Source organism: Bison bison, unplaced genomic scaffold (genome assembly GCF_000754665.1).
Source record: "Bison bison bison isolate TAMUID 2011002044 unplaced genomic scaffold, Bison_UMD1.0 scf7180017864387, whole genome shotgun sequence".
Taxonomy (NCBI): domain Eukaryota; kingdom Metazoa; phylum Chordata; class Mammalia; order Artiodactyla; family Bovidae; genus Bison; species Bison bison.
Window position 1 is genome coordinate 1,844,613 of NW_011494959.1, and position 26,319 is coordinate 1,870,931.

Here is a 26,319-nt window from a genome sequence, read left to right on the forward strand (position 1 = left end):
CCAACCTGCTGCTGCTGCTGCTAAGTCGCTTCAGTCGTGTCTGACTCTGTGTGACCCCATAGATGGCAGCCCACCAGGCTCCCCTGTCCGTGGGATTCTCCAGGCAAGAATACTGGGGTGGGTTGCCATTTCTTTCTCCAATGCATGAAAGTGAAAAGTGAAAGTGAAGTCGCTAAGTCGTATCCGACTTTGCAACCCCATGGACTGCGGCCTACCAGGCTCCTCCGCATATGGGATTTTCCAGGCAAGAGTACTGGAGCGGGTATGGCCAACCTAGACAGCATATTAAAACGCAGAGACATTACTTTGCCGAAAATGGTCCATCTCGTCAAAGCTATTGGTTTTTCTAGTATTCATGTGTGGATGTGAGAGTTGAACATAATAAAGAAAGCTGAGTGCCAAAGAATCGATGCTTTTGAACTGTGATGTTGAAGAAGTCTCTTGAGAGTCCTTTGGACAGGAAGGAGTTCCAACCAGTCCATTTCCTAAAGGAAATCAGTCCTGAATATTCATTGGAAAGACTGATGTTGCAGCTAAAACTCCAATACTTTGGCCACCTGATGGGAAGAACTGACTAATTTGAAAAGACTCTGATGCTGAAAAGATTGAAGGCTGGAGGAGAAGGGGACAACAGAGGATGAGATGGTTGGATGGTATCACCAACTCAATGGACATGAGTTTGAGTAACTCTGGGAGTTGGTGATGGACAGGGAGGCCTGGCGTGCTGCAGTCCATGGGGTCACAAAGAATCTGACACGACTGAGTGACTGAACTGAACTGAACTGAAGACTGTTTGACATAAATGTTTGAAATTCTGAGGTTTTTAATGTCTGATCAATATCTCTTTAATTGTATTAAATAAAAAGAGAGAATCACTGCAAACTATAACAGCAAGGGTGATTAAACATATCATTTTCTATTAATCCAAAATGTTTTAAAAATTCAAACAAACTCAAGAGCTACTACGATTGGAATTTATACTCTCTCTCCAATCCAAGCCACTTTTTTCATTGCTTCCCGTACAACCAAAGGGCTTGCCTGGTAGCTCAGTTGGTGAAGAAACTTCCTGCAATGCTGGAGACCTGGGTCCAATCCCTGGATTGTGAAGATCCCGTGGAGAAGGGAATTGCAACCCACTCCAGTATTTTTGCCTGAAGAATCACATGGACAGAGGAGGCTGGCAGGCTATATAGTCCATGGGGTTGCAAAGAGTCAGACATGAGTGAGTGACTAACACACACACACACATGACTAGAGAAAAACTGAATATCTCCTCCTATGACACATGCTTTTATTTTAAGATAACTTTATAACATATTGATCTTTTGATAAAAATGCAATGTATAATTATAAAACATAAAAAATATAAGAAATTAAAGTTATAGAAAACTAACATTGATGGAAATTACTTTCATCTCTACCATTTTGTGGCCAAAACACTACAAATGGAAATATCTGTCACACTTTTATTCTATTTAATTATTAATGAAATGTGGACAATAATTCTCATGTAACCTAGCTAAAATATTCTTTGATAATCATATATGAAGCTACTTTGGAAATTCCAAAACACAGTAAAAATATTACTTTACAAACCTGGTGGCTCAGATGGTAAAGAATGTGCCTGCAATGCACGAGACCCAGGTTTGAACCCTGGGACAGGAAGATCCCCTGGAGAAGGAAATGGCAACCCACCCCAGTATTCTTGCCTGCAAAATCCCAGGGACAGAGGAGCCTGATGGGCTACATTCCATGTGGTCACAAAGAGTTGGATATGACTGACTAACACAAATGATCACTTTGTTTATGGCAAACATTATTCATCACTTGTTTATAGTATCTTCTTTTAAAAAATTAGGATTTCTCTTCTTTTACTCTAAATCTTTCTAATTTTAGCAAGTATAAATACTTTAAAATTGCTAGCATACATGAACTATGGTGCATAAAATAATTGTAAATAAATGTTTATATTTTACATGTATTTTTTACTATTTTTGATAAACACTATTCATTAGGCCTAAGGTTTTGGTATATTTTCATTCTTCCAGTTTTAGATGTGCATCTCACTGTGGCTAAAATTTGAGAGTTTTTTAGTTTACTATTATTTTTTAATTTTTTCATTATTTGTATAGTAAATATACCTTTTTGGTCATTGCCTTGCTTCTTCTATATGTCAAGTTAAAATCTTTCCCAATCACTGAAAGTCTGATGTCAAAATTAAACAAACAAAAAAAGATAATTATTGATAATGCTATTATTGTCTCTGACAGATAACACTGAATAAGCTGGTTTTAGAAAAGGCAGAGGAACCAGAGATCAATTGCCAACATCTGCTGGATCATGGAAAAAGCAAGAGAGTTCCAGAAGAACATCTATTTCCGCTTTATTGACTACGCCAAAGCCTTTGACTGTGTGGATCACAATAAACTATGGAAAATTCTGAAAGAGACAACACTAGCTGGAATCAAGATTGCCGGGAGAAATATCAATAACCTCAGATACGTAGATGACACCACCCTTATGGCAGAAAGTGAAGAGGAACTAAAAAGCCTCTTGCTGAAAGTGAAAGTGGAGAGTGAAAAAGTTGGCTTAAAGCTCAACATTCAGAAAACTAAGATCACGGCATCTGGTCCCATCACTTCATGGGAAATAGATGGGGAAACAGTGGAAACAGTGTCAGACTTTATTTTGGGGGGCACCAAAATCACTGCAGATGGTGACTGCAGCCATGAAATTAAAAGACGCTTACTCCTTGGAAGGAAAGTTATGACCAACCTAGATAGCATATTCAAAAGCAGAGACATTACTTTCCGAACAAAGGTCCGTCTAGTCAAGGCTATGGTTTTTCCAGTGGTCATGTATGGATGTGAGAGTTGGACTGTGAAGAAGGCTGAGCGCTGAAGAATTGATGCTTTTGAACTGTGGTGTTGGAGAAGACTCTTGAGAGTCCCTTGGACTGCAAGGAGATCCAACCAGTCCATTCTGAAGGAGATCACCCTGGGATTTCTTTGGAAGGAATGATGCTAAAGCTGAAACTCCAGTACTTTGGCCACCTCATGCGAAGAGTTGACTCATTGGAAAAGAGTCTGATGCCAGGAGGGATTGGGGGAGGAGGAGATGGGGATGGCAGAGGATGAGATGGCTGGATGGCATCACTGACTCGATGGACGTGAATCTGAGTGAACTCTGGGAGTTGGTGATGGACAGGGAGGCCTGGTGTGCTGTGATTCATGGGGTCGCAAAGAGTCGGACATGCCTGAGCGACTGAACTGAACTGAACTGAACTGATGCTTAGTTTGTGAACAAATATATATATATATATATATATATATGTATATTTCCTAGGTGGCACAGTGGTAAAGAATCAGCCTGCCAATGCCAGAGATGCAAGAGACACAGGTTCATTCCCTGAGTTGGAAGATCCCCTGGAGGAGGAAATAGCAATCCACTACAGTATTCTTGTCTGAGAAATCCCACGAACATAGGATTATATATATATATAGGTATATATGTAGGTATATATATACCTATATGTATGTGTGTATATATATATATATATAGGTATTCTCTTCACTTTTGTCTATTTTAGCTCACCATTAGCTTTGAGTTTTTTGGGTTTTTTTTTTTAGTTTTGAGGTTTTGAATCACATTGTTATTTTTATAGTTAAGGTTTTTTGCACAATATTTTAGACATGTAAATATCCATTTAAATAAAACAATAAGATTAAATCTCTTAAAAGTTTATTTTAATATGAAGTGGATCAAAGTCTCGTTTGTTTTAAATTATGACTATACTTGCTTTCTGTTCTAATCATTTATTCTGTAGTATCAGTTCTTTTTTGGACAATTCTTGTTAATAGTATTTATGAGATAAAGTAATTACATCATTCAGCTTTTTGACAAAATGTGCTCATTAGCAACTTTTTCAGTTCAGTTCACTTCAGTTCAGTCGCTCAGTCATGTCGATCTCTTTGCCACCCCATGGACTGCAACATGCCAGGCTTGCCTGTCCATCACCAACTCCTGGAGCTTACTCAAACTCATGTCCATGGAGTGCCCTTAAACCTTCACTTTATTCAGATATTTAATTGCTTATTGAGCTAGTTGTACAAAAACTGTGTGGGTACAGTGTTCTATCTCCCATGTTTTTCAGGGTACAATTTAAAGGGAAAATGTACATAATGCTAGTATATCTGTGCTGGCTGTGAAGAGAGTATAGTCATCAGTGAAGATAAAACTGCAGTCTTTTATAAAGGATTGCATTTCAGGCAAATAATATTGGAATTTTAAAAGGGTAAAATCTTAAAAATATATTAAAAATAAAAACTATTAGATACTTGAAAAAAGTACATACTTGTATGTAATTACACCAGTTTATAAGTGTTTTGGGACTTGTCTTAGGGATTTTTGGCTTTTAGGATCACACCAGAGGTAATTAGCTGTGTTTTAAATGAACATATATTGAGTTCATTGGAGCTCTTTATATCTACAAATATATTATAAAAGTCATGTTGGAGATCCATAGTTACATGGAAGTTTATATTGTATGTGATTTCCTAGCTTTCTGATTCTTTGATAAAACCCTTTGTAGTATTCCTCATAAATTTAGGAATTGAAAATTTTCAGATTTTAAAAGATATAAGCAAAATTCACCAATAATCTTTCAACATTACTCAGACATAGCAATAAAGCCCTATGTTATGTTTTATGCATGTTTAAAAGGAAAAGGAAAGGAAAGTCGCTCAGTTGTGTCTGATTCTTTGCGATCCCATGGACTGTAGCCTACTAGGCTCCTCTGTCCATGGGATTTTCCAGGCAAGAGTACTGGAGTGGGTTGCCTTTACCTTCTCCAGGGGATCTTCCCGACCCACGGATCAAACCCGGGTCTCCTGCATTGCAGGCAGACAGTTTACCATCTGAGCCACTAGGGAAGTCCTCATCTATGTTTTAAGTCTTCAGGCTATTTTTGGTACATCTTAAAAAGGTAGTCTTGTCTTCTGTGAGTGTAATCAGTTCAGCAATACTCATGTAGACAACTTACTACCTACTAGCGAATTTCTTTTCATACAACCCTAGTATTTGGGAGGTGAAGATTGTATTTTACAATTCCTATATACTATTTTCTAGTCGTTTTGATTTTTCTGTCAAAATGATATTACATGTATAATGATTTTTTTTTAATGCATAAATGCAATGCTAATCTACAATTTCCTTTCAAGTCCCTTTTCCCTACTAACAGGAGAGATTTGGAAGATGGTATCAAGAGGTAGCACTGATAAATCAGACATTTTTTTAAACTAAGTAACTGATTTGAGGTAAGAAAAAGCAGTTAATTGAAGATAATTGGTTTAGTAATGGAAAGGAAATTATACTTTACTATGCAAATTAATATTTGTAAAACCCTACACTCTTTTCTAAAAGTATACATGTTTATTTACATATATATGTAAATATATATATATTTACAAAGTAGGATTGTGACTGACATGTTTTTTCAAAATATTTTCTAGTCCTTTATATGATAAAAGTTATCTTTTAGCCTAGTGACAAATTGGTCAAAGACATATGATCATCCTATGTGATAATCATATGACATGATTATCATAATGCTATTAAACAATTCTATCAAGCTGTTGTGAGAATAAAAAAAGAAAAAGGCAAAGGACTCTCTTCACTGGGAGTTATTAATGTATTTATAGGGGTGACTGAGAATGCTTTTCTAGTGGTGTAGCATAGTGTGACCTGAGAAAATAGGTGGAAGAAGCGTGGAAGCTGATGACTAGTGGTCAAGGAAGGCATGATAGAAAAGATAACTTCTGACATGACACTGAAGAATAAGAAGTTTTCTGTGTGATTATGAGCCCATTTAAGTTAGAACATGATATGAGCAAAGAAGGAGATATATGAAAATATACAGTATAACCTGAAGTTAGCAGATATTTATGGATATTAGGGATTTGATATTGGGGGTAACTGGTGGAAGATGCTGATTAAGTGATAAATTATGAGGTTAAAAAGAATGAAACTTTCAATTGAACAGACAAATGAAAAAATAAATCAACCAAAACAAAAGAATCACCACCAACAACAAAACCTAACTGATCTTTTCTTAAAAGATGGTAGGAAGAGGCTAGAAACACATAGACAAGGAAATAAAGCCTGTTGCAGTGGTTGGGAGTGGGGCTAGTAGAGGCTTGGGCTACAGTGCTAAATGTCCATCCAGCCTTCCCTCTCTCTTATTCCATACCTTTTGCTATAATGCATATATACATGTCAATACCTGCCTGCTGTTGGGATTGAATAAGCTAGAAGATAGTCTCATATTGCGATTAGTGATTTAATTCACATTAGATAACGTAGGGACTTCCCTACATTATCTGTAGGGACCTCCCTGGTGGTCCAGTGGTTATGACTTCATCTTCCAATGCAGAAGGTACAGGAAGCTAAGATCCCACATGCCTCATGGCCAAAATAAATAAATAAATAAAACAGAAGCAATACTGTAACAAATTCAATAAAGACTTTAAAAATGGTCTCCATCAAAAAATATAAAAAGTAGACACTGTATAAGATGAAATATACTATATTTTGTATTATATATGTATACATATACATATATACCATAAATTATAATTAGTATGGGCTTCCCTGGTGGCTCAGATGGTAAACAGTTTGCCTGTATACTTATTCTATATACTTTTAATTAGAATGACATTTCAAGTGACTCATAATTTTGACCATTTTTAAAATATCTATCCAATCTCCCTTAAGGTTTTAGTATCTATCTTTTTTAAAATTTAAAACAATTCTGTATAAAAAGTGAACAATCTAAAATATAAAAAGTATTCTTCTATGAGAATGCTGATGGAAACTTGTCAAGTTTTAATATGAGTTAAGGTAACATGTTTTAATGTAAGAAAGGAAATTAAAGAATAAAATAATTGCATTAATTTTGAAAAATCAACTTGGCTAAAAGAAATAGTAGATAACATTTTTCTGATAAATATTTCAAATAACTAAAAACTTAGTAATGAATATTTTATAATGGTTGAAAACCTGGTACAAATATAAATCATGGGAAACTGTGAAATATCTAAAGCATTTGCACAGCAGAATATCTATGCTCCTATCTACACTGACATTTCAAATTGCTAATTATGTTGGAAGGAGACCACCTTTCACAAAATCCCGTCCAAAAAATGGACAGTAATATAAAATATTTTTCTATATGATAATTATTCAAACTGCTATATTTGAAGTTTATTCTTACCTCACTCACTATAATTTCTTCATATTCAGTTTAAATATTATGGTATGTGTTCAGTTTACTTTCATGGAATTAATTTTGTTATTTCACATAAGACAGTGAAGCTTTTATTGGTTAGTAGAAAAGGGAGCTTCTTAGAATGATATGAATATGATCAAAACAGATATTGATCAGTGTTAAAAAAAGTGAATAGTTTAAATTTTAGGTCTTTGTTCACTCATTAAATGGCCAATTTCATTGTTTCTTTTAATATTAAAAGAGTATTCCCTATATTTAAAACAAGGAAACTAAATTTTCTTTACACAAACAGAAAATACCTTTTTTTCTTAAAGACTATATTACAAAATTGAATTACACTTGTATAAGATTAAACTAGAGCTTCCCAGGTGACTCAGGGGTAAAGAATCCACTTGCCAAGAAGTAGAGATTTGCTCCCTGCGTTGAGAAGACTGCCTGGAGAAGGAAATGGCAACTCACTCCAGTATTCTTGGCTGGGAGATCCTATGAACAGCCTGGCAGACTAAATAGTTCTTGGGGTAGCAAGTAGTTGGACATGACTTAGCAACTAAAGAGCAGGAGCATCAATATTAAACTACAATTGATGTTTTACAAATTGTTTATTGAAATTCCATACAGTTTAACCTATTTATTATAAAATTCTTAAATATACATACTTTTGAATTCTCTAAATTTATAAGACAATAAATGTAAATGTGAACAAATATATGAATGATATTATCATTTTTTAAGGAATTTATAACCTATTAATTTTACAAAATTTCCATTTTAACATGCATTGTATTGTGTCTTAGAAACTTCCTTTTCTGCATTGGGGTTAAATAAAAAAATTAAGCTATGTTATTAAAACAAAACATTCTAAATATGTAGGGCCAGTTATTATTGCACACTGCATCTGAATAACTATATTGTATACCATCAACTATAAAATAGAAGTGTAGACTTTCACTAAGAAAAATGGAGACAAAAATGTTATTCATTTCATTTGGTGTAAGGATAAAACATGGAACAGCCAGGCAATGGAATATCATTCAATACTACAAAGAAATGAACACGAAAAGATACAGAGGCACATGAAAAGATATAGGAGGAATTTTAAAGGTACATTACCAAGTGAGATAAGCCAATCTGAAAATATTACTTACTGTATGATTCCACCTATATGACACTACAGAAAAGGCAAAACTATGAACATCAGTAGTTGTCAGGAATTAGCAGAGAGACAGGGGTGAAAAGGCAGGCAGAGGACAGAGGATTTTTAGGGCACTGGAACTGTTTTGTATGATACCATAATGGTGGATACATGTCATTATATATTCATCAAAACCCATAGAATGTGCAAAACCAAGAGTAACACTTAATACAAACTCTGGGTAAAAAATGATGTCTCAATGTAGGTTCATTGATGGTAACAAAGGTACCACTCTGCATGATTATAATGGAGGAGGCTATATGTATATCGAGATAAGAGGTATATAAGAACTCGGTACAGTACTCTCAATTTTGGTGCAAAGTTGAAACTAGCCTAGAAAACAAAGTATATTTAAGAGCAGGAAAAAAGTTAATATTTTAAAATCTTAATGGGAATTGTTAATAGGCCTGAATCAACTGAGAATGTCTATAATTATGTTTATGTCCTTTAACAACTACCAAAATGTGACATACTAAGTTATGAGTAACACACAGGCAAGTCAATCACTTTCAGTTTCCTGTTTTTGTATGAGGAAATCTAGAAATGAACCATACTGAATAGTGTTGTAGAGAAATATTTCTATTTCCTTAAGTAAACTTTCCTTCATATCTGAGCCATTTGATGGAAGAGTAAGTCTCAGGGTAGTATATGAAAACCCAATTAATTGTTATTCTGTTTTCCAACAATAAGTACCAAAAGTATAATACATTTCTCATCATTTTTCAAGACCATCAGTGAATTTTGCATTTAATCTTTCAGGTAATGTACATATCCAGTTCAGTGTGATGAAATTATATAGAAAGAAGCAATGGCAAATGGAAATTTGTCATTCAGAGATTCTTCAAACCAGAAATGCTAGTTTGAGGAGATAATTTTTAGTTCTGTTTTAACCACATTTAAAAAAATAAAAGAATATATTCTAATATGATTTTTAAAATAATTTAGTATTTCTCTTGTAATAATAAATGAGAAATCAGTAAAGCAAGCATATAGCCACTGTGAAAATTATGTATTGAATTTTCTTATTTTTAAAATGAAAAGGATAGATGTTGAAATGGAAATATCTATTTTAGCTTTCATTAGAAAGTAAAAATAGTATTTTATATAAAGATAATATTATTTATTTTAACCAAAAATATAAATAAGTCATTTAAAAAATGTTTTTAGACAACGTATAAAAATCAGAAAATAATAAAATTTAACTTGATACTCTAAGACTATATACACCACGTGAGTTTATTATACTGATCATGAGAATAAATGAAGCTTTATGTATAAGTTGAAGTGAGAAATATAACAGCAGCTTAAGAGAAGTACCAGGACTACTGGAAGGAATGGCGGTCAGTTAATACACAGCCTTTCCTTTGCCAGAAAATTTTCCCTATGGTCCAATCAAGAAGTCAAAGGAATTAGGTCAAAGCTAGAAGATCATATAAGTAATAGACAAGAGATTTAGGTATACCTCCTGTCAGTGTAATTTGGTAAAACAAACATACAAGGAAAACAGAATATGAGTAACTTGACTATGTCAATGACTAGTCGTTCTCTGATCCTCAGATTATTGCTATAACAAGATAATGGTGTTTTATTAGAATGCTAGAATATATTTGCTCAAATTTCTTTAGTTTTCTTAGTGGTCCCCCAAAATAAAGTAACATAAATCTAACCAGGTAATATAAAATTACTGTGACAGTCACTATGAAAATGTTCAAATATCCCCAGATACTTCCCATTTGATACCATATCATTTTTAAGGAGCTTCAGGAAAAATAAAAACAAGAACAGAAAAAAAAATTAGCTTACCTCTTTCTCTCTCCCAATATATAAATCTTCTATAACTATTTTATCAACTGAAAGAAGTTAAGCATTGTAACAAAATACAGATATTATAATTTTCATTTTAAAATGTATGCAAACATTTTAATGAGTGGTCTTTAAGACATATATTTGGGAGAAGGCTGTTCTGGATAAAGGAAGATTAAGCATGCCTTAAAATAATGCAAATCTTGAAAATGAGTATTTTCCCTTTTGTAATTTCTACACTATTTAATTTTTAACTGGCAATGCAACAATTGACTGTTTGTAAAAGAGAAATATATATGCATGTGTTACCATACATGTATTACTTTGAGATATTGAATCTGATCAAGTTAGAAATGAAAACACACAAGACAGAAAAGGTTTGTACCAGTAATAAAGAAAACACATATAGCAAAGGTTTTCCTCAGTTTTCTTTATTACAACAATGGAGACACAGAAGTACAGAAAATAAAATGACATTTAATATACTATGAAACTCATGCATAGGATTACACAAAGTGCTGGATATTATGTCACAGGTTTTAAATAAGAGATGATATTGAGGACAATACATATATAACATACATTTTATTTTAAGAAAATAAGCTATGATGAAAACAAATGCAATTAAAATGATCAGAAATAGTCACTTTAAAACAGAACTGTTATATATAAAATCGATGTTAAGATGTGAGATAAAAAATATTCTTGAAAGAAGTTCATGAATTATGGATGTTCTTTAAAAACAGTCATTTTCAATTTCTTACTTTTTAGGGAAAAAAAGGATTTACTAGAGATTTATTTCACTGTGCACATTTAGTACATAGATAAATATGGCATAATTTAAAAGTTATGTTATCTCTGAATATTATGCAATGTTCCCAGTTTATAACTAATTTCCATTACTTGAAAATGGAGTGATAAAGAATAACTAAATTCAATTTGAACATATACAAATAAAGAAAGTTTACAATGTATGTAGGCTTAAGACAATCAACATTAGATTAGTTCATACTTAAAATTTAATTACACTTGAATGAGTATATCTTTAAAAAGTAGCTGGAATAATAGTCTACAACAAAGACACGAGGACATCAGTTGCAGTTCAAATCACCTCAGATTCACTACTAGAACTTTTCCCTGGCTATTTTGTTTTTCAATTTTGCTAACTAGTAGCTAAAAACTGATGTTCTAGAATAATCCACTCTTTCTGTAAGATTTACGGACAGGTATTTTAGGCTTCCAATTACTTAGTTAATAACCATGAGGGAGGGGAGGATGACTGCCAGAGATCTGTATCTGATTCATAATCTTAGGTAAGATAAAGAAACTAAGGTGTTTGGAAAATTAAGCATTGATATTAGATTCTCATCTCTGATTTATTTCAGAACAATGAAAATAGATTGAATCCATTCTCCTACCAAAATACTGAGATGCTATTTACTTTTATAATCATTATGTATTATATTAAATTTTTAAGCACCATGTAGTAGAAAGATATACTACATACATCAGCATGAATCATATGGCTGATTCATGCTGATGTATGGCAGAAACCAACAAAATATTGTTAAAGCAATTATCTTTCAACTAGAAATAAATAATTAAAAAATTAAAGATGTTAACTCTAGAGGATTAGTTTAGATGGTGGTTGGGCAGAAAATATGTTAATTAGATATTTGAAACTTTTTCCTTTTAGTTAAGACCTAATATTTACTGTTAATATCTTCTGCATTCTAAGATTATCAAGCATTAATAGTGATTAAATACTACCTCATTTTTAATGACATAATCAGCTGATTTAAATATAGGCTTTTTACCAATTTCAATTTATATTGAAATCATTCCAGGGCAACTTGTAGAATATTCATATCTCCAATCATTTGAAAATAAATTTAATCTACCCATTCAATGCATTAACTTTGTTTAAGGTTTTATGACATATATATATATATATACCACAAATTCTGAAATTTAAAAATTTAACAGCAATTAACAGAAAAGGAACAGAAGAACTGCATCTTATTTATCCATGGCCCGAAATTGAGAGGGAAAGAGAGAGAGGAGGAGCAAAGGGAGGAAGGGAGAGAGAGAGAGAATAGTATAAAGAAAAATTAAGAAGGAAGAATGAAAGGAAATAAAACCAAGTAAGAGAAAGCTTACTTGATTTGTACTTATTCAAAAGTGGGTTAAAGGATACTACATTATGTCTCATAGATTTGAGGAATAATAAAATACATAAAATGACAAATTTAGGTATGAACTTTTCATCTAGTATCTTTATTCGGTGAATGGAATTCTAATATATAAGTGCTATGAAATATGTAAATGATAATATTTAATTTAGGTAGTGCTTCCCTGGTAGCTCAGACAGTAAAGCATCTGCATGCAGTGCAGGAGACCCAGGTTCGATTCCTGGGTCAGGAAGATCCCCTGGAGAAGGAAATGGCAATCCACTCCAGCACTCTTGCCTGGAAAATCCCATGGACGAAGGAGCCTGATAGGCTACAGTCCATGGGGTCGCAAAGAGTTGGACACGACTGAGCAACTTCACTTCACTTCAGTGTCCTAAGAAGTTATTTATTTAAAACTCTTAGTGCTACTAATAAAATAGTTGGGGCGTTTTAGATAATTTTATGACTAGAGATGTTGCTTAACTACTATAAACTGAAAATACACATAATATTAGTTATTTTTGAAAGGTAGATACAAACATATTTACTCTACTGCATTAGTGATGCAAATATTCATCTTGAATTGTTAAAATCATTTGTAATCTAGAAATTTTATTATTTTATTCATGTGTAGGTGTATAATGAATAAAAAGAATGCTTTTCATATATCTGAAAGTAACCATCCAGATCTAAAAGTTCATGGCCTAATTCCTCCTCAAATATTTTATTTTGTTCAATATAAATAAAAAATCATAAATCTACCTGTCTGGATTAAAAAACATTATAGAATTTTCCTTACTTACATTTTAATTTAAATTAAATATAATTAATGGGAATTATTAAATAGAAAATATAAGTTGTATAAGCATCTCCAAATTGTATAACTGATGAATTACTATGCATACTTGTAATTTTAATTATTAATATTAAAAGAAATGCTGAACGCCCAAACAGTCAAAATTATGTGCAATTTGGGCAATTATTTTTACATAATTGACATATATATATAATATGTTAATCCAATCTCTAGAATTTATTTAACATTATTAAACCCTTCAGATACTTTAAGCTAATTAAAAAAAATTTAAGGAAAATGAAGTCATTAAGAGTTTCAATCATTTTCATGTCTAACAGCAAAGAATGCAGATAAGTACATAAGTACATTTGCATAATAGTTTGGAAAAAATATGGGTATAGGGCTTATAAAATGTTTTTATTCTCAATGGATAACAGTATTAGAACAGAAAAGACAAAAATGAAATTAACTTAAGGTTCTCCCATATAAGACAATATTTTTCATAGGAAAGGTTTTATTGCTGCCTCTTAGGCATAATCTGTTAACATATCTGAAATGTAGTTTGATCGACCTTAGAGCAATCTGATAAATAATTAGAGCTTGAATTGGGGTCGAGAGATCAGTAGGGATAAATGATAAATGGATAAAAGAAGATAAACTTGGAAAGGGTTGGAAGAAGAAAAATGATTTCAAGTGTATATAAAAACATAATCAGAATGCTCTATGTGCAAATAATGGTAACTATGCATAAGCAAATCAACCTAACTTTATAACTGGTATAATATGGTCTAAGCAAACTGTTAAAATGATCTAACATTTGACGATACAATACATACAACAATGAACATAGGTACATATTTCTGATTATATATAATGAATAACATAAAACTCACCTTACACACAAGTTCATATTTATACATTTAGGCACAAAATTTTATTGAAAAATTCACTGGATTGAAAAAAAATATTGGATGATGCTAGGAGAATTTTTACATCTTGGTTAGCAATAATCACATTTCCTTAGATCTACAGCAGATTTCAGTTAGACAAAACATACTGTCAGACTTGATGGTTGTACATAACAAAAGTAAAACTCAAGTAATAAAAAATATAATTCAGCAACATTTACATTTATTACAATGTAAAATAACAATCAGACAAGGTAATTTATGCTCTCTAAGGTTTCACTTTTTGAAATGCAACAGCTGCATTGCTTATAGTTTTGTGCTCTCCTATTTCTTATAGACATAAGGCAAAGCACGGGGTTTATATTTTAATATGTCTTGAGAATATTTTTTAACTTACGCACGTCTTAGAACTGTAAAATAACTGTTCGTCTAAGAATAGAAACTTGGCCAAATAATAAATAGCTTATTAATTTTAGGATTAATATATTGACTTGGACTTAGATGTTTAAAAAACATAAATGAACAACTTTATTAAGTGCAAGTAATTCCGCTAAGATACTAGAATTTTAATTTTAGGTTCTTTTCTGACCTGTCCAAATATCAGCCAAAGTATCATGTAAGCTAGACTGAGTGTTCTTCATATCACTGTTTGTGACTTTGAATTATAGATTATAAATGGTATGGGGAGGGAGGAGGGAGGAGGGTTCAGGATGGGGAACACATGAGAAATAAAGGAATAAAAAATTAAAAAAAAAAATAAAGCTCAACATTCAGAAAACTAAACTAAACTAAAATAAAATAAAATTTCAAAAAAAAATCAACTCTCTTATCTTACTAAAGACATATTACATGTTCTCTACAAAAGTATTTCATAATCATGTACTACATCAAGATAATTTCTATGACTATTATGGAAATATTTATAATACTGGCAAGATCCAGTCAGGTTATAACAAATGGAAAAATTTGTTCATGCAAGTGTTCCTGGAACTCCTTTCTTTCCTAGCACTTGTTACATATCAGTAGTCAACACATCTGCAAGTATTATCCAAATCCATGGAATGTGAGATGCAATCATGGAGTGTAGTATGAAATTATAGTTAGTTCTTCAATACACAGAAACACTGGTTATTTTAATTTTAAAACTAGAACATTTCCAATAAATAGGTTAAATCCCCACACTGCATGAATTGGTAGGAGGAAATCCCTTTGTCTCAGCAGGGGAGAAAGAAGTGTATTTAACCTGTAAATGGGTCACTTCTGCATTCTTTAGATTTGCTGTTAGCTCAGAAGAAAGAAGTATAGCAGTGGACAGCAAAGAGTTTGGAAAGATGAGTTACAGAAAACAGACTACCAAAGGTTGGTCCACCTTTACATCTTACATAATAGGATCCTGTAAGTATTTCATTGAAGACATAAAAACAATAAATACAACAAAACAAATTGTTTTTGATGAATGAATCTCAAAGCCCAGAAATCAATCATTTGATTTACCATGTGAGCCACTGTCATTCTTGTTAATACATGTAAATTTGATTTCCTCCTAATTATCTTGAATACATAGTAAGAATTACTTGCTAGACTGTAGCTGGGAGTTAAAAAAAAACACACACACAAAATACTTCTTTCTTATTTTGTAATGAATGAAATGTGAAAATAACAATCATTACTCATGCTACTCCATCAAACCAAGCCTCCTCTCAGTGCTGGAATCTAGTAACACGTCCTCATCTCAGTTCCATCTTCTGGAAAGTAGTGGCTAAAACATTTACTTCCCTCTGATCTTGCAAAGAAACTGACTCAGGTTTCCAGGAAAAAGTAATAAGATTTTATGTTGGAACATGAATACTAGATGTTACCGCAGAACACAATTCAAACCTAGTACACAGGGTGCAACTTTAAAAATATAATCAGCTTTAACTTACTATTTACTTTGGGACAATTGCAGAAAGGTAGTTTTATTTAATGAAAACTAAAAGTCTAGATTTTTGGTATTCAAATTGAAGAAATGAATCTGGTTCACTTTAATTCCTTATGATATTTTATGTCAATAAGAGGAAAATCAGGCAGTACATAAGACATACACATTTAATGTAATAAAAGCTATCAGGTTTATGTTTTATATAAATAGTAAACTATGAAATATTATGTTTACAAAGTTCTAAACCTACATTCAAAGGAATAACAATCAAGTCAATATGAAAGAGCCACAATTCTACATCACAAAATTTCTATTTATACAATATTTGGCCATGGATATTGAGTTATATTTGTAAAATAATCAAATGAAATAATATTAGATATAGCAAATGCTTAAGTTTTAAATGGACTTCTGTGGTGGCTCACACAGATGGTAAAGAGTCCCCCTGCAAAGAAGGAGACCAGGGTTTGATCCCTGGGTCAGAAAGACCTCTTGGAGAAGGGAATGGCTACCCACTCCAGTAGTCTTGCCTGGAAAATTTTCATGGACAGAGGAGTCTGGTGGGCTATACAGATCATGGGGTCACAAAGAGTCAGACACAGCTGAGTGACTAGCACTTTCATTTTTAAGTTCAAATAAAAGTGACATGACAGTTAAGAAGGCCAACTTTAGAAATTAAAAAAAGTTGAGAATGAAACAAGTTACTCTGTGAACTAGTACTTGGAAGAAACAATCTTGGTTCAATGTCCTTCTGTGATTTCCCAACAAATATATCTATTTTAAAGGTCAACAATTTGGGGTAGGGAAAAAAGGCTCACTATTTGTGGGTGAGGACACATGCATATTTAGTTAGACTTTAGAAAATATTTTATTGCAATTATAGATTAGTCTTGTAAGTTTTCAGGGCAAAAAAGGAAATATATGATATAGCAACAACATTAAAACATGCAAGACAAACTTATGACTATAATGAAAGAAAATGCAGCAGCATTCAGCTGCCATGACTGGCTTCCATTTTCGCTTTTATTCGCTTCACAGCATTTATCTGTATGATGAAAATTATTTTTGAAAGTAGAACAAGAAAAAAATAATTAAGGAAAAAGAGTAGAGTTACAAACATGAAAATAAAGGAAAAGAAAAAAGTGACAGTAGGAAAGAAAAAAGGAGAAAATAATTAATACAAGATGTACACAAAGCTACTACCAATTACCTACAAAAAATATTTTGATACAAGACAAAGAATAAAAAAATCTAGTATAAAATGCTTCTAAATTTTTGTCACATATTAAAAATATAACTGAGACTCAATATAAATAATGTTTATTTCACATAACATAGACATTAGTTATATCATTGATTTCTCAAATGTGAACATTGTAAATATTTTATACTGAAGATACAACTTTTTAGAAAAAGGTCACCAGTCATTCCACAGTGTCACTGGTAAATTCACACTGTTACTTAAATATGAGCTCATCATATTCTGTAAAGTTTGCTAATAGTACTTTTTTTGCTATCATATTTTCTTAGAAAACACATTTAATAAGAATAGCTATATTTTAATAATGAATGAATTACCAAGAAATATAATTAAAATTATAAGTTCATGCAATGAAAATTTGCAAAAGAATAGAAGCGAGGAACATTAACTCAACTGGCCATTGGTACACGTGACACATATGTTATTGTTTCTCATTTAAAATAATTTTGAGAAACAAAGATAATGAAAATAGTTTACAGAAATTTATTTTTATATTATGGGCTAAACCAAATAAATATTGTCTTGAACGTATGATTAGTATTTAGACTTGGCTGAGATTTCCACACTGTTAAAATGAAGTTCTTCCCCATTAATTGAACTTCAACCTCACCATTATTTTAGAATTTCTTTCTATTCTAAAACAATCATAACCTTAAGAAAACATTTTAGTATTTGCCATAAACTTGAATATTTTATTTTCTGTTCATGTTATTTGGAGATGAAATATACACTAGTCTTGTTGAAAGTAGAGTTGAATGCCATCAAAATAATTTCACTCAATAGTTCATTATATGTATAATCAAAAGTTGATTATAATAAAAACTAACTGAAAAAATGTTAGCAATATATTTATTGGTGATGATTTATGTCACTTCTCTATATGGATGGAATTATGTGTCACCAAATTATGTTGAGTCAATGTAAATATTAAACATGTCTTCAATTCAAGAATTTCAAGAAAAGAAAAAGGAAGCAGTTGCTAAAAGGTACTAAGGTGGTTTTTGGGTTTTGGTTAAACAAACAATATTAAACATGTTGTAAAGCCAAAATAAATTGTGAAAAATATTTTCAGAGTAATTTTATTACCAAGAATTTTTTAAGGCATTATATTATAGTCATTCTAGCATGTTAGGAATATTTTTAGCTATTGAAATTACAGAGAAAATGAATAAATATCATTTTATCAGTCTCTAGTTCCATAGATGATTTTATAGTCAGTTTTACAAGAGTAATTTGTCATCTACCAAATATTTTCAATGTTTATAAAGTAAAATGAGATAGAATTATGCTGTATGAATATCCCAAATTGATTGTGGTTGTTATTTTGCACACTTTTTTTGTGAATCAAGGGACACAACATTCAAAATAAACACATATTTAATAAGTGAGAATAGGAAAATATCACTAATCATAAAATATTTTTAAAATCTGAACCATAAACTATTGACTGATGTTGTGTCCACTAAAATACATACATAGAAAAGCCACTATTATGAATAGAATGTATTACATATGAATGTTAGATAAGCCTATTGTTAAAAATTAGTCCCTCAGTCCAACAAATAAATATACTCTAGATTTAGCTTGTTGCTTTAAAGAGTTAAATATATCTGAATGTACATAAGTAATGTTTTTTTTTAATTCGAAGTCTGTATACTTTATTTTGACAGTCTATAATACATGCTATTTAAAATATAAATTAAAACTAAATTAACTTCTAAATGTCATATATTTTTCCAATTAAATAAGACAAGATTTGCCAGTTTATTAAATATAACTGATTTAAAATATGCTTGAATTTATAATGTGTGTTTTAAAATGGAATAAGAAATTATGAGTAATTATGCTGAAAGTATATAAATATATTTTTTTCTAATTTGCTGATACATAATTTTAATTCTATAGTATTTTGTGGGTTTAAAGGCTCCCCAGTCTACCGTCAACCATCACAGCTTCTAAAATTGCCCCAAGAATCCTCCTAGGGCTAAATCAAATAATTTTTGAACTATAAGGGTATATCTTTTATCTGTCTTTCCATAAGACCTCAGTAGTCTCTGGATTTAGTCACAAAAATTATACATTATTTTGTAACATATTTATAGATAAAATAAATCATGTATTGCTTCCCCTTTTCCAGTAAGCTGCTGTATCAGCTGTACAGTTTAGAGTGTATGAATCCTATCTCCTACCTTCTCAGATAGTTTTGTCTCTACATCTGTGACTTTTCCTTGACTGATTGATCTGTTACATCAGCTGTGTCCTTCTAACACTGACATCTTCCCTGCTCTGCTCACCTTCATACAAAACTTGAAACCCTTAAATTAACATGGAGTCTACACCTGCTAACTTTCCATATGATCCTCAGCCCTTGTCCACCTAATTTCTTTCCCTCAAATTTCAGCACAGCTGTAAACAGACTTCACATTTCTTTCAAATGAGTTTCATTAACCTCTCAGCAGCTTCTGGAGGGACAAATGTGATTGATAACTTTTCTTCTGGAAATATGACTGCCTCTCAACTTTCAAAATATTACAGCCTTGCATTTTTCCAGGAACTCTATGACATCTTAGTCTCATTGGAGGTGGGGTGGGGTTGCTTTCCTCTTCATGTATATTACAGTTCCCTGGGATACAGCTATTAACACTCTATTATTCTTCAATACCTCAACAAGTACCCTGTGAATACCGATGCTGTACCAGACACCCTTCTAGGTACTGGGAAGCACTTATGAGTATCACAGACATCATTTATTTTTCATAAGGTGTAGATATTACTCACTGTGCGGTTTTATCCTCACACAGGCCTAAATACCAGTCACTCTTAAGGCTGACAACATCACAGTGCATGTTTTCAAGTCATGGCTGTCATCTCGTCGCCATACACACATATCTAACATCTATTTGACATTTTAAAGTTAATGAATAACGAACTGATCTTATGTTTGATATTTATTCTAAAACTGCTGCTCTGTTTATAAGATTCTTTACCTGCAGAAATGATACCAACAATGTTAGAGTTGTCCAAGCAAGAAACTCAAAAGTCATCAATATCTACTGAATCCACTCTTTTAAACAGGCAGGATAGTCTACATCTACAGTGTGCCTGGAATTTATTCACTGTTTTCTTTTTTTTTTTTACTGTAACCACATTTTTTTAAAGCATTCATGTTCATCTATCTCTTGCTTCTACCAAGATGAACAAGATTAATCTGTGTAAAATGTCCATATGCTCATGTAATTTCCCTGCTTCAAATGATTTCTTATGACTTTCAGGATCTGTTTTATTTACATGGTTTTTAGAAAATTTTGGATTATATAGGGCACATGTCCCTCTGAATCCTTATTTTTGTTCACACACCTCCAGGTTCTTTTCCAGCCATGCTTTTGCTAGATCTTAAAGCAAATCAACATTTTTTTTTTCCCTCAAAAACTTCTTTATTTCCCTTGAAGGCTCACTCCATACAAGTTTCTTTCAGAAAGTCACTTTCCAAGGGAATCCTTTCTTAACCCCCATCTAATTCTATAAACTAGCTAAACTTGCCTAAGACTTTCCTGGCAGCATATTGCACCAGCATATCTTAGTTGTAATTACTTGGTGGTTATTCTCATTCTTGGTTTATGTCTATCTTCCCTCTAGATTGTACAGTCTTTGAGTACAGGAGCCAGTTTCATTTTTTTCAGAGATAATTTCTCTGTACACATCACAGTACTTTTTACAAAGCAAGACCCTAATAAATACCTGGAATGAATGAATGAATAAATCTTAATATTGCAGAACCAGAAGAAACTAGTGTAGAGATTAGGAAATATGCATCAAGAGAAGCCAAATGACATGAGCGAAGTTCAAACTATAAATTGTTTTCCTTCTAGGCAGTGCTTGCAAACTGACTTTCCAAAATTGAAATAAAAATTTTTATAGTAAATAAATCATAGAATACTTTACTTATTTCTGTGCCTACATATATATGTTACATATATACACACACACACACATATATATATATACACATATATAGTCTGTATTTACTTTTTGAATTATACTTACTATTCATTTTATTAACAACATTGTCTTAAAAAATAGCATAGCAAGAACTCTGGGAGTATAATGTAACCTGCTTGAAATCTATATATTTATTTTTTTTACAGTTTGTGTTTTATCTATAAAATATAACTAAAATACTGCCTTTCATTTCATAAAATATTCATTTTAATCTTGATAAAAGTAATTATTCTCCCCAAGTATATGAGCTAAATTAAAAACGCATGGGAATGAATTTCACTCTTGCAATCTTCTTTTGAAGATTCTGACTCAGATTAAGAATCATATTTTTATCATGGTCTGATATCTTCAAAGAGGATAATTTCTACAAATGCAATTCCTTTTAACTCTAGAAGCAGTTATTGATGTTTAAACTCACAGAAACAACAAACTTGATAGTTCATTCAACCATTCTTCTTATTTAGGTGTATCATCTTAAAGGACATGGAATTTGTCATATGATTTAGAGCAGCTCTGATCTTGAACAAATACTTTAACTTCTCACAACTATATCTATAAAATGAGGATAGCTCTTACTTGCTCAACTCAGATTCAGGAATAAAATAAGGTCATAAATGCAAAAGTACTTTATAAATTATAAAAAGTGCCACTATAATATAAGATATCCAGCTATCCATATTATTTCTAGATACTTCCAACTTCCTAATTTCAAGTTATAATTGGAAATACTTATTAATTATGTAATACAAAGCTATGATATAAATTAATTTTAAACCAAGCAATAGTAGTTACTTTTTAATAGATTATTGCATAAATCTGCTTTCAATTGAAAAATGACATAACAAAGCCATACCAATGAATCTAACATTAATTTGAAATTACAAGAGGATTAAATAACATGACTAAACTGACAAATTTTATGTTTTCCAGTCTCAAAAATATGCAGCAATACTGATACTCAACTATAATATGACTTAAATAAGTCATGTTTATGAATATACAGTTATGATATCTCATTGATATATACAATATATGTGTACATATACATGTATGTATAGAATTTACCATTAAATACTAAATATAATATGTGAAAGAACAATTAATATTAAAATATGACCAATATGACAACTCATTGACAGAGTTAACTAACTGAGTCAGGACAAATTCTTGCATATCCACCTTCATGGCATGTATCTGAAAAAAAAATTTGATATACCTTCTACAGATTTTGATAACATCACTAGCATAAAATGATGTAAGCACTATTAACTATTAAAAGTAGTCACCAGTGTGCTGAGACTGCCAGTGATGAGTGGCCTGAAACGTTTTGACCTTCTTTGTAACTCTATTCACTGTTCTTTCTAAGGGGTATCTGTGGTTGTTTCTGCCTCATTGTGTGATAGAGTTTATCTTTTCAAACACAACTTGCTTGGTCAGGCATGAATGGGCTCATCATTATCTTTGGCCATATTTCATAAGTGGAGGACTGGGCCCCATGTGTTTGGCAGAGAAGTTTTCTCCTTTGTAAAAGCTTTTTCTGGGCTCAAAGAATATTTTTCATGTTGATTTTCAACAGTTTCTTTTATCCTCTAACCTCCCCTTCTGCTCATTCTCTCTCTCTACCACTTCAACCACTAAAGTCTAAAATTTTCAAAGTGCATTTACAAATGAACCAATCTTTTGGCAACAGCAATTGAGAAATCATGATTAAGACATGTAAATAACCATGACTAAAACCTAGAATGTTACCTCCTGCTATAAAATTATGCTTTCAATATCAAGAAAAAAATCCAGAAGTGTTATAAAAGATACTATCGTATTTCTTTTTAGCCAGTGAAAGCACATGGTTTGCTTACCTTTAATAATGTTGGGCTTAGGCGGCATGCTGAATTCATAGACTGTTGGTTCTGAATATCCCAATCTATTGGCAGCTGTAATTTGAACTTCATATCCCATTGTCCACTGTAGATGCTCCAAAATAATGTGGTCTTTATTTCCCTGCACTTTTTTCTCTAGCCACTGATCTTCTTTATCTTTCTGCAAAGTCAATACAAACATATTTTGTAAATACCCATGCACTAAAGTTGTGATCTTTAAAAAAATAATTTATCTTGAAATGGAGTGAGTGAGTTTATTAAAATCAAAAAAGGATATTTCCTCTTTCACTGGGATAAATTAAACTATATATAGATGAAGTTATTTCTAAGGTTTTTCTCCACTAAATATTTAATGCTTTTTAAATTTGCTGAAAAGTGATGATTCATAACTAATACTTGACAATTCAAATGATAATTCACCTCCATTAAGAGTTTTTAAAATTTCACATATAATAATTGCTATTTATTCACTTTGTTGATTATTAATAATTTTGTAAATAGGGACTATAAAATATTATATATAGAAAAAGCTTAGTATGTCCATTAAAATAGTTACCAGAGACTATTGTCTGGGGCACGTGGGAGGAGGTGTGTTAAAAATAAAGTCTGTATTTTTTAAATAGATTAAAATTTTAACCATAATTTTTAATACTATGTTTCAGACTTATAATGAAACAACATGTGACAAAAATTATTACATTTAAATAGGTTATTAGAATAAGAAAATAAAAAGTAATATCCTATTCTTGAACATTCTACACTTAAATCCTGAATCTTTTTCTAAAATAAATGTTTTGGACAACATGATATTTGAATTACCATTTATTTGAAAAAAATACTATGACTACAGTCATCAATAATTGAAATAATATATGGATTAAGCTATCTTTAACAATGCAAACATTCGGTCGTGCAGTGTGTTAACAATCTGAACACAGGTTAAGTGTTGAAACAGTAATCTCTCTGCTACTGTCCCTCAACTCTATTACAGAAAAAGGGTAGCAGCTGCCTCTGTTACTTTCTTGAGGAAGCAATGAGGAACACTGAGTAATTATGCATTCCAGGGCATTAAGAATCATTACCACTTAACAAGTAGTTAATTAGCATTAAAGAGAAAGTAGTTCTACAATGTGAGTGTCCCTCTGTTGTTTGGACTCTTTGCAACTCATGGCCTGAAGTCTGTCAGGCTCCTCTTTCCATGGTATTTTCCAAGCAAGAAAGTGGAGTGGGTGGCCATTTCCTTCTCCAGGGCATCTTCTCAACCCAGGGATAGAACTGACATCTCTTGCATCTCCTGCATTGGCAGGCAGGTTCTTTACCACTAGCACCACCTGGGAAGCCCTGTTTCTATAATAGCTATACAGAGTAGAAATGATATTTTCTGAAATCACATATCTAATAATCCATTCCTGCAACTGAAAATCTCAATTTACCAGAATTGTAATTATAAATATACTGTAACCTGGCCATAGTGATAGATAGATATATAGACAGAGCAACAGATCCATTGATTGATCCTTTTTTAACCTCAGAGCTCAATCTAGTATTACTTAATTTTGAGCCAACATTTTAGAATACTTACTTGACTAGAAAAAATAATAACATTTTCTACATTTATGGTGAAAATTGAGGATTTATTATCTAAAATCAAATTGTGGAAGTTAAATTCACTATTGCATTAAATTGACAGTATCAATAATACAAATATGAAGTATCCTTCAAAAGGAGATAAGACTTCATTACAGCTTTGGTACCATTCTAAGATTCTCTTTTCTTTATAATTATTTTTGGTTCTGCAGAACTTTTATTATAAAGGAAATCAACTGGTCTCTTTTATTGTTTCATCTAAAACTGGAGGTATTACTCACCTCCCCACAGTGAGGCCAAGGACTTTGGACAAGCACTTAGAATTATCATATAAACAAGGGGTATGTTCCTTTGCTTTTAAGACTTATAAATCAATTTATTAGACTAGGCTGGTGTCCGTGTTATAAAGTGTGTTGGAAAAGCCACTGGAAAACAACAATTTGGACCAGGAAACTTTGCAACTCATCTAAGCCACTAAATGACTAGTAAATTTAAGGAAGGATCCTAGGTGTGTTTTTCAAGTGTTTGGGACAACTGTATCACTAGCCATGATTATCCCAACATCTGCTTTCTTCATCATTTGTCAATTATTCAGTCTTTAGTATGGTAGTGAGACTGTTCTAGAAATATGAACACAATAGTTAGCAAGAATGTACAACACTTATTTCAGAGTATACAAACCAGCATAGAAAGAGGACATGAAGTCTGAAAAACAAGAAGGTGTTTTGTGAGTATATATTAATAACAGGAAGGATTAAGACAGTCTAGGAACCCGGAAGGTTTTCTCAAGGGAGGTAACGTCAAATTAATAGGAAATAAGAAATTCCAGTTCCATTTTTCTTTTCATTCTTCCTCACTGAGTTAATGAAGATGTGATTCCTTCACAGAAGTTTTAAATTGCCAAAATAGTCAAAATGATTGAAAACCTCAGAAAGATGCAGAACCACTGGGAGATGCAAAAAAGTAGCCACTTTATGTTTATTGTTATAGGTATTGACAAAAAAAAAAAAAGCTACAAAAATCTCCACTTAAAAGTAATTTTAGATCATATATGATATATGACTTATAAACACAAACATACATACACAGCACATAAAATACATATAAAATATTTGATACATTATAAATTGTATGTATACACAATTCAGAGAGGACAAGGTGAGAAATAGGAAGACTGAAGAATTAGATAAGGATAAAGGCTGAGCACCGAAGAATTGATGCTTTTGAACTCTGGTGTTGGAGAAGACACTTGAGAATCCCTTGGACTACAAGGAGATCCAATGAGTCCATTCTGAAGATCAGCCCTGGGATTTCTTTGGAGGGAATGATGTTGAAGCTGAAACTCCAGTACTTTGGCCACCTCATGCGAAGAGTTGACTCACTGGAAAAGACTCTGATGCTGGGAGGGATTGGAGGCAGGAGGAGAAGGGGACGACAGAGGATGAGATGGCTGGATGGCATCACTGACTCGATGGACGTGAGTCTGAGTGAACTCCGGGAGTTGGTGATGGACAGGGAG

At 32.0% G+C, this 26,319-nt stretch overlaps 1 protein-coding gene across 1 annotated transcript in view; it reads right to left on the minus strand.

The window, feature by feature from the left end:
- The window catches only part of NCAM2 (neural cell adhesion molecule 2), a 574,228-nt gene that overhangs the window by 20,740 nt on the left and 527,169 nt on the right, over positions 1–26,319 (minus strand). The window contains exon 15 of the mRNA XM_010858401.1: positions 23,193–23,373. Coding sequence (XP_010856703.1) covers positions 23,193–23,373 — 181 coding nt within the window. The remainder of the gene's footprint in view (positions 1–23,192; positions 23,374–26,319) is intronic.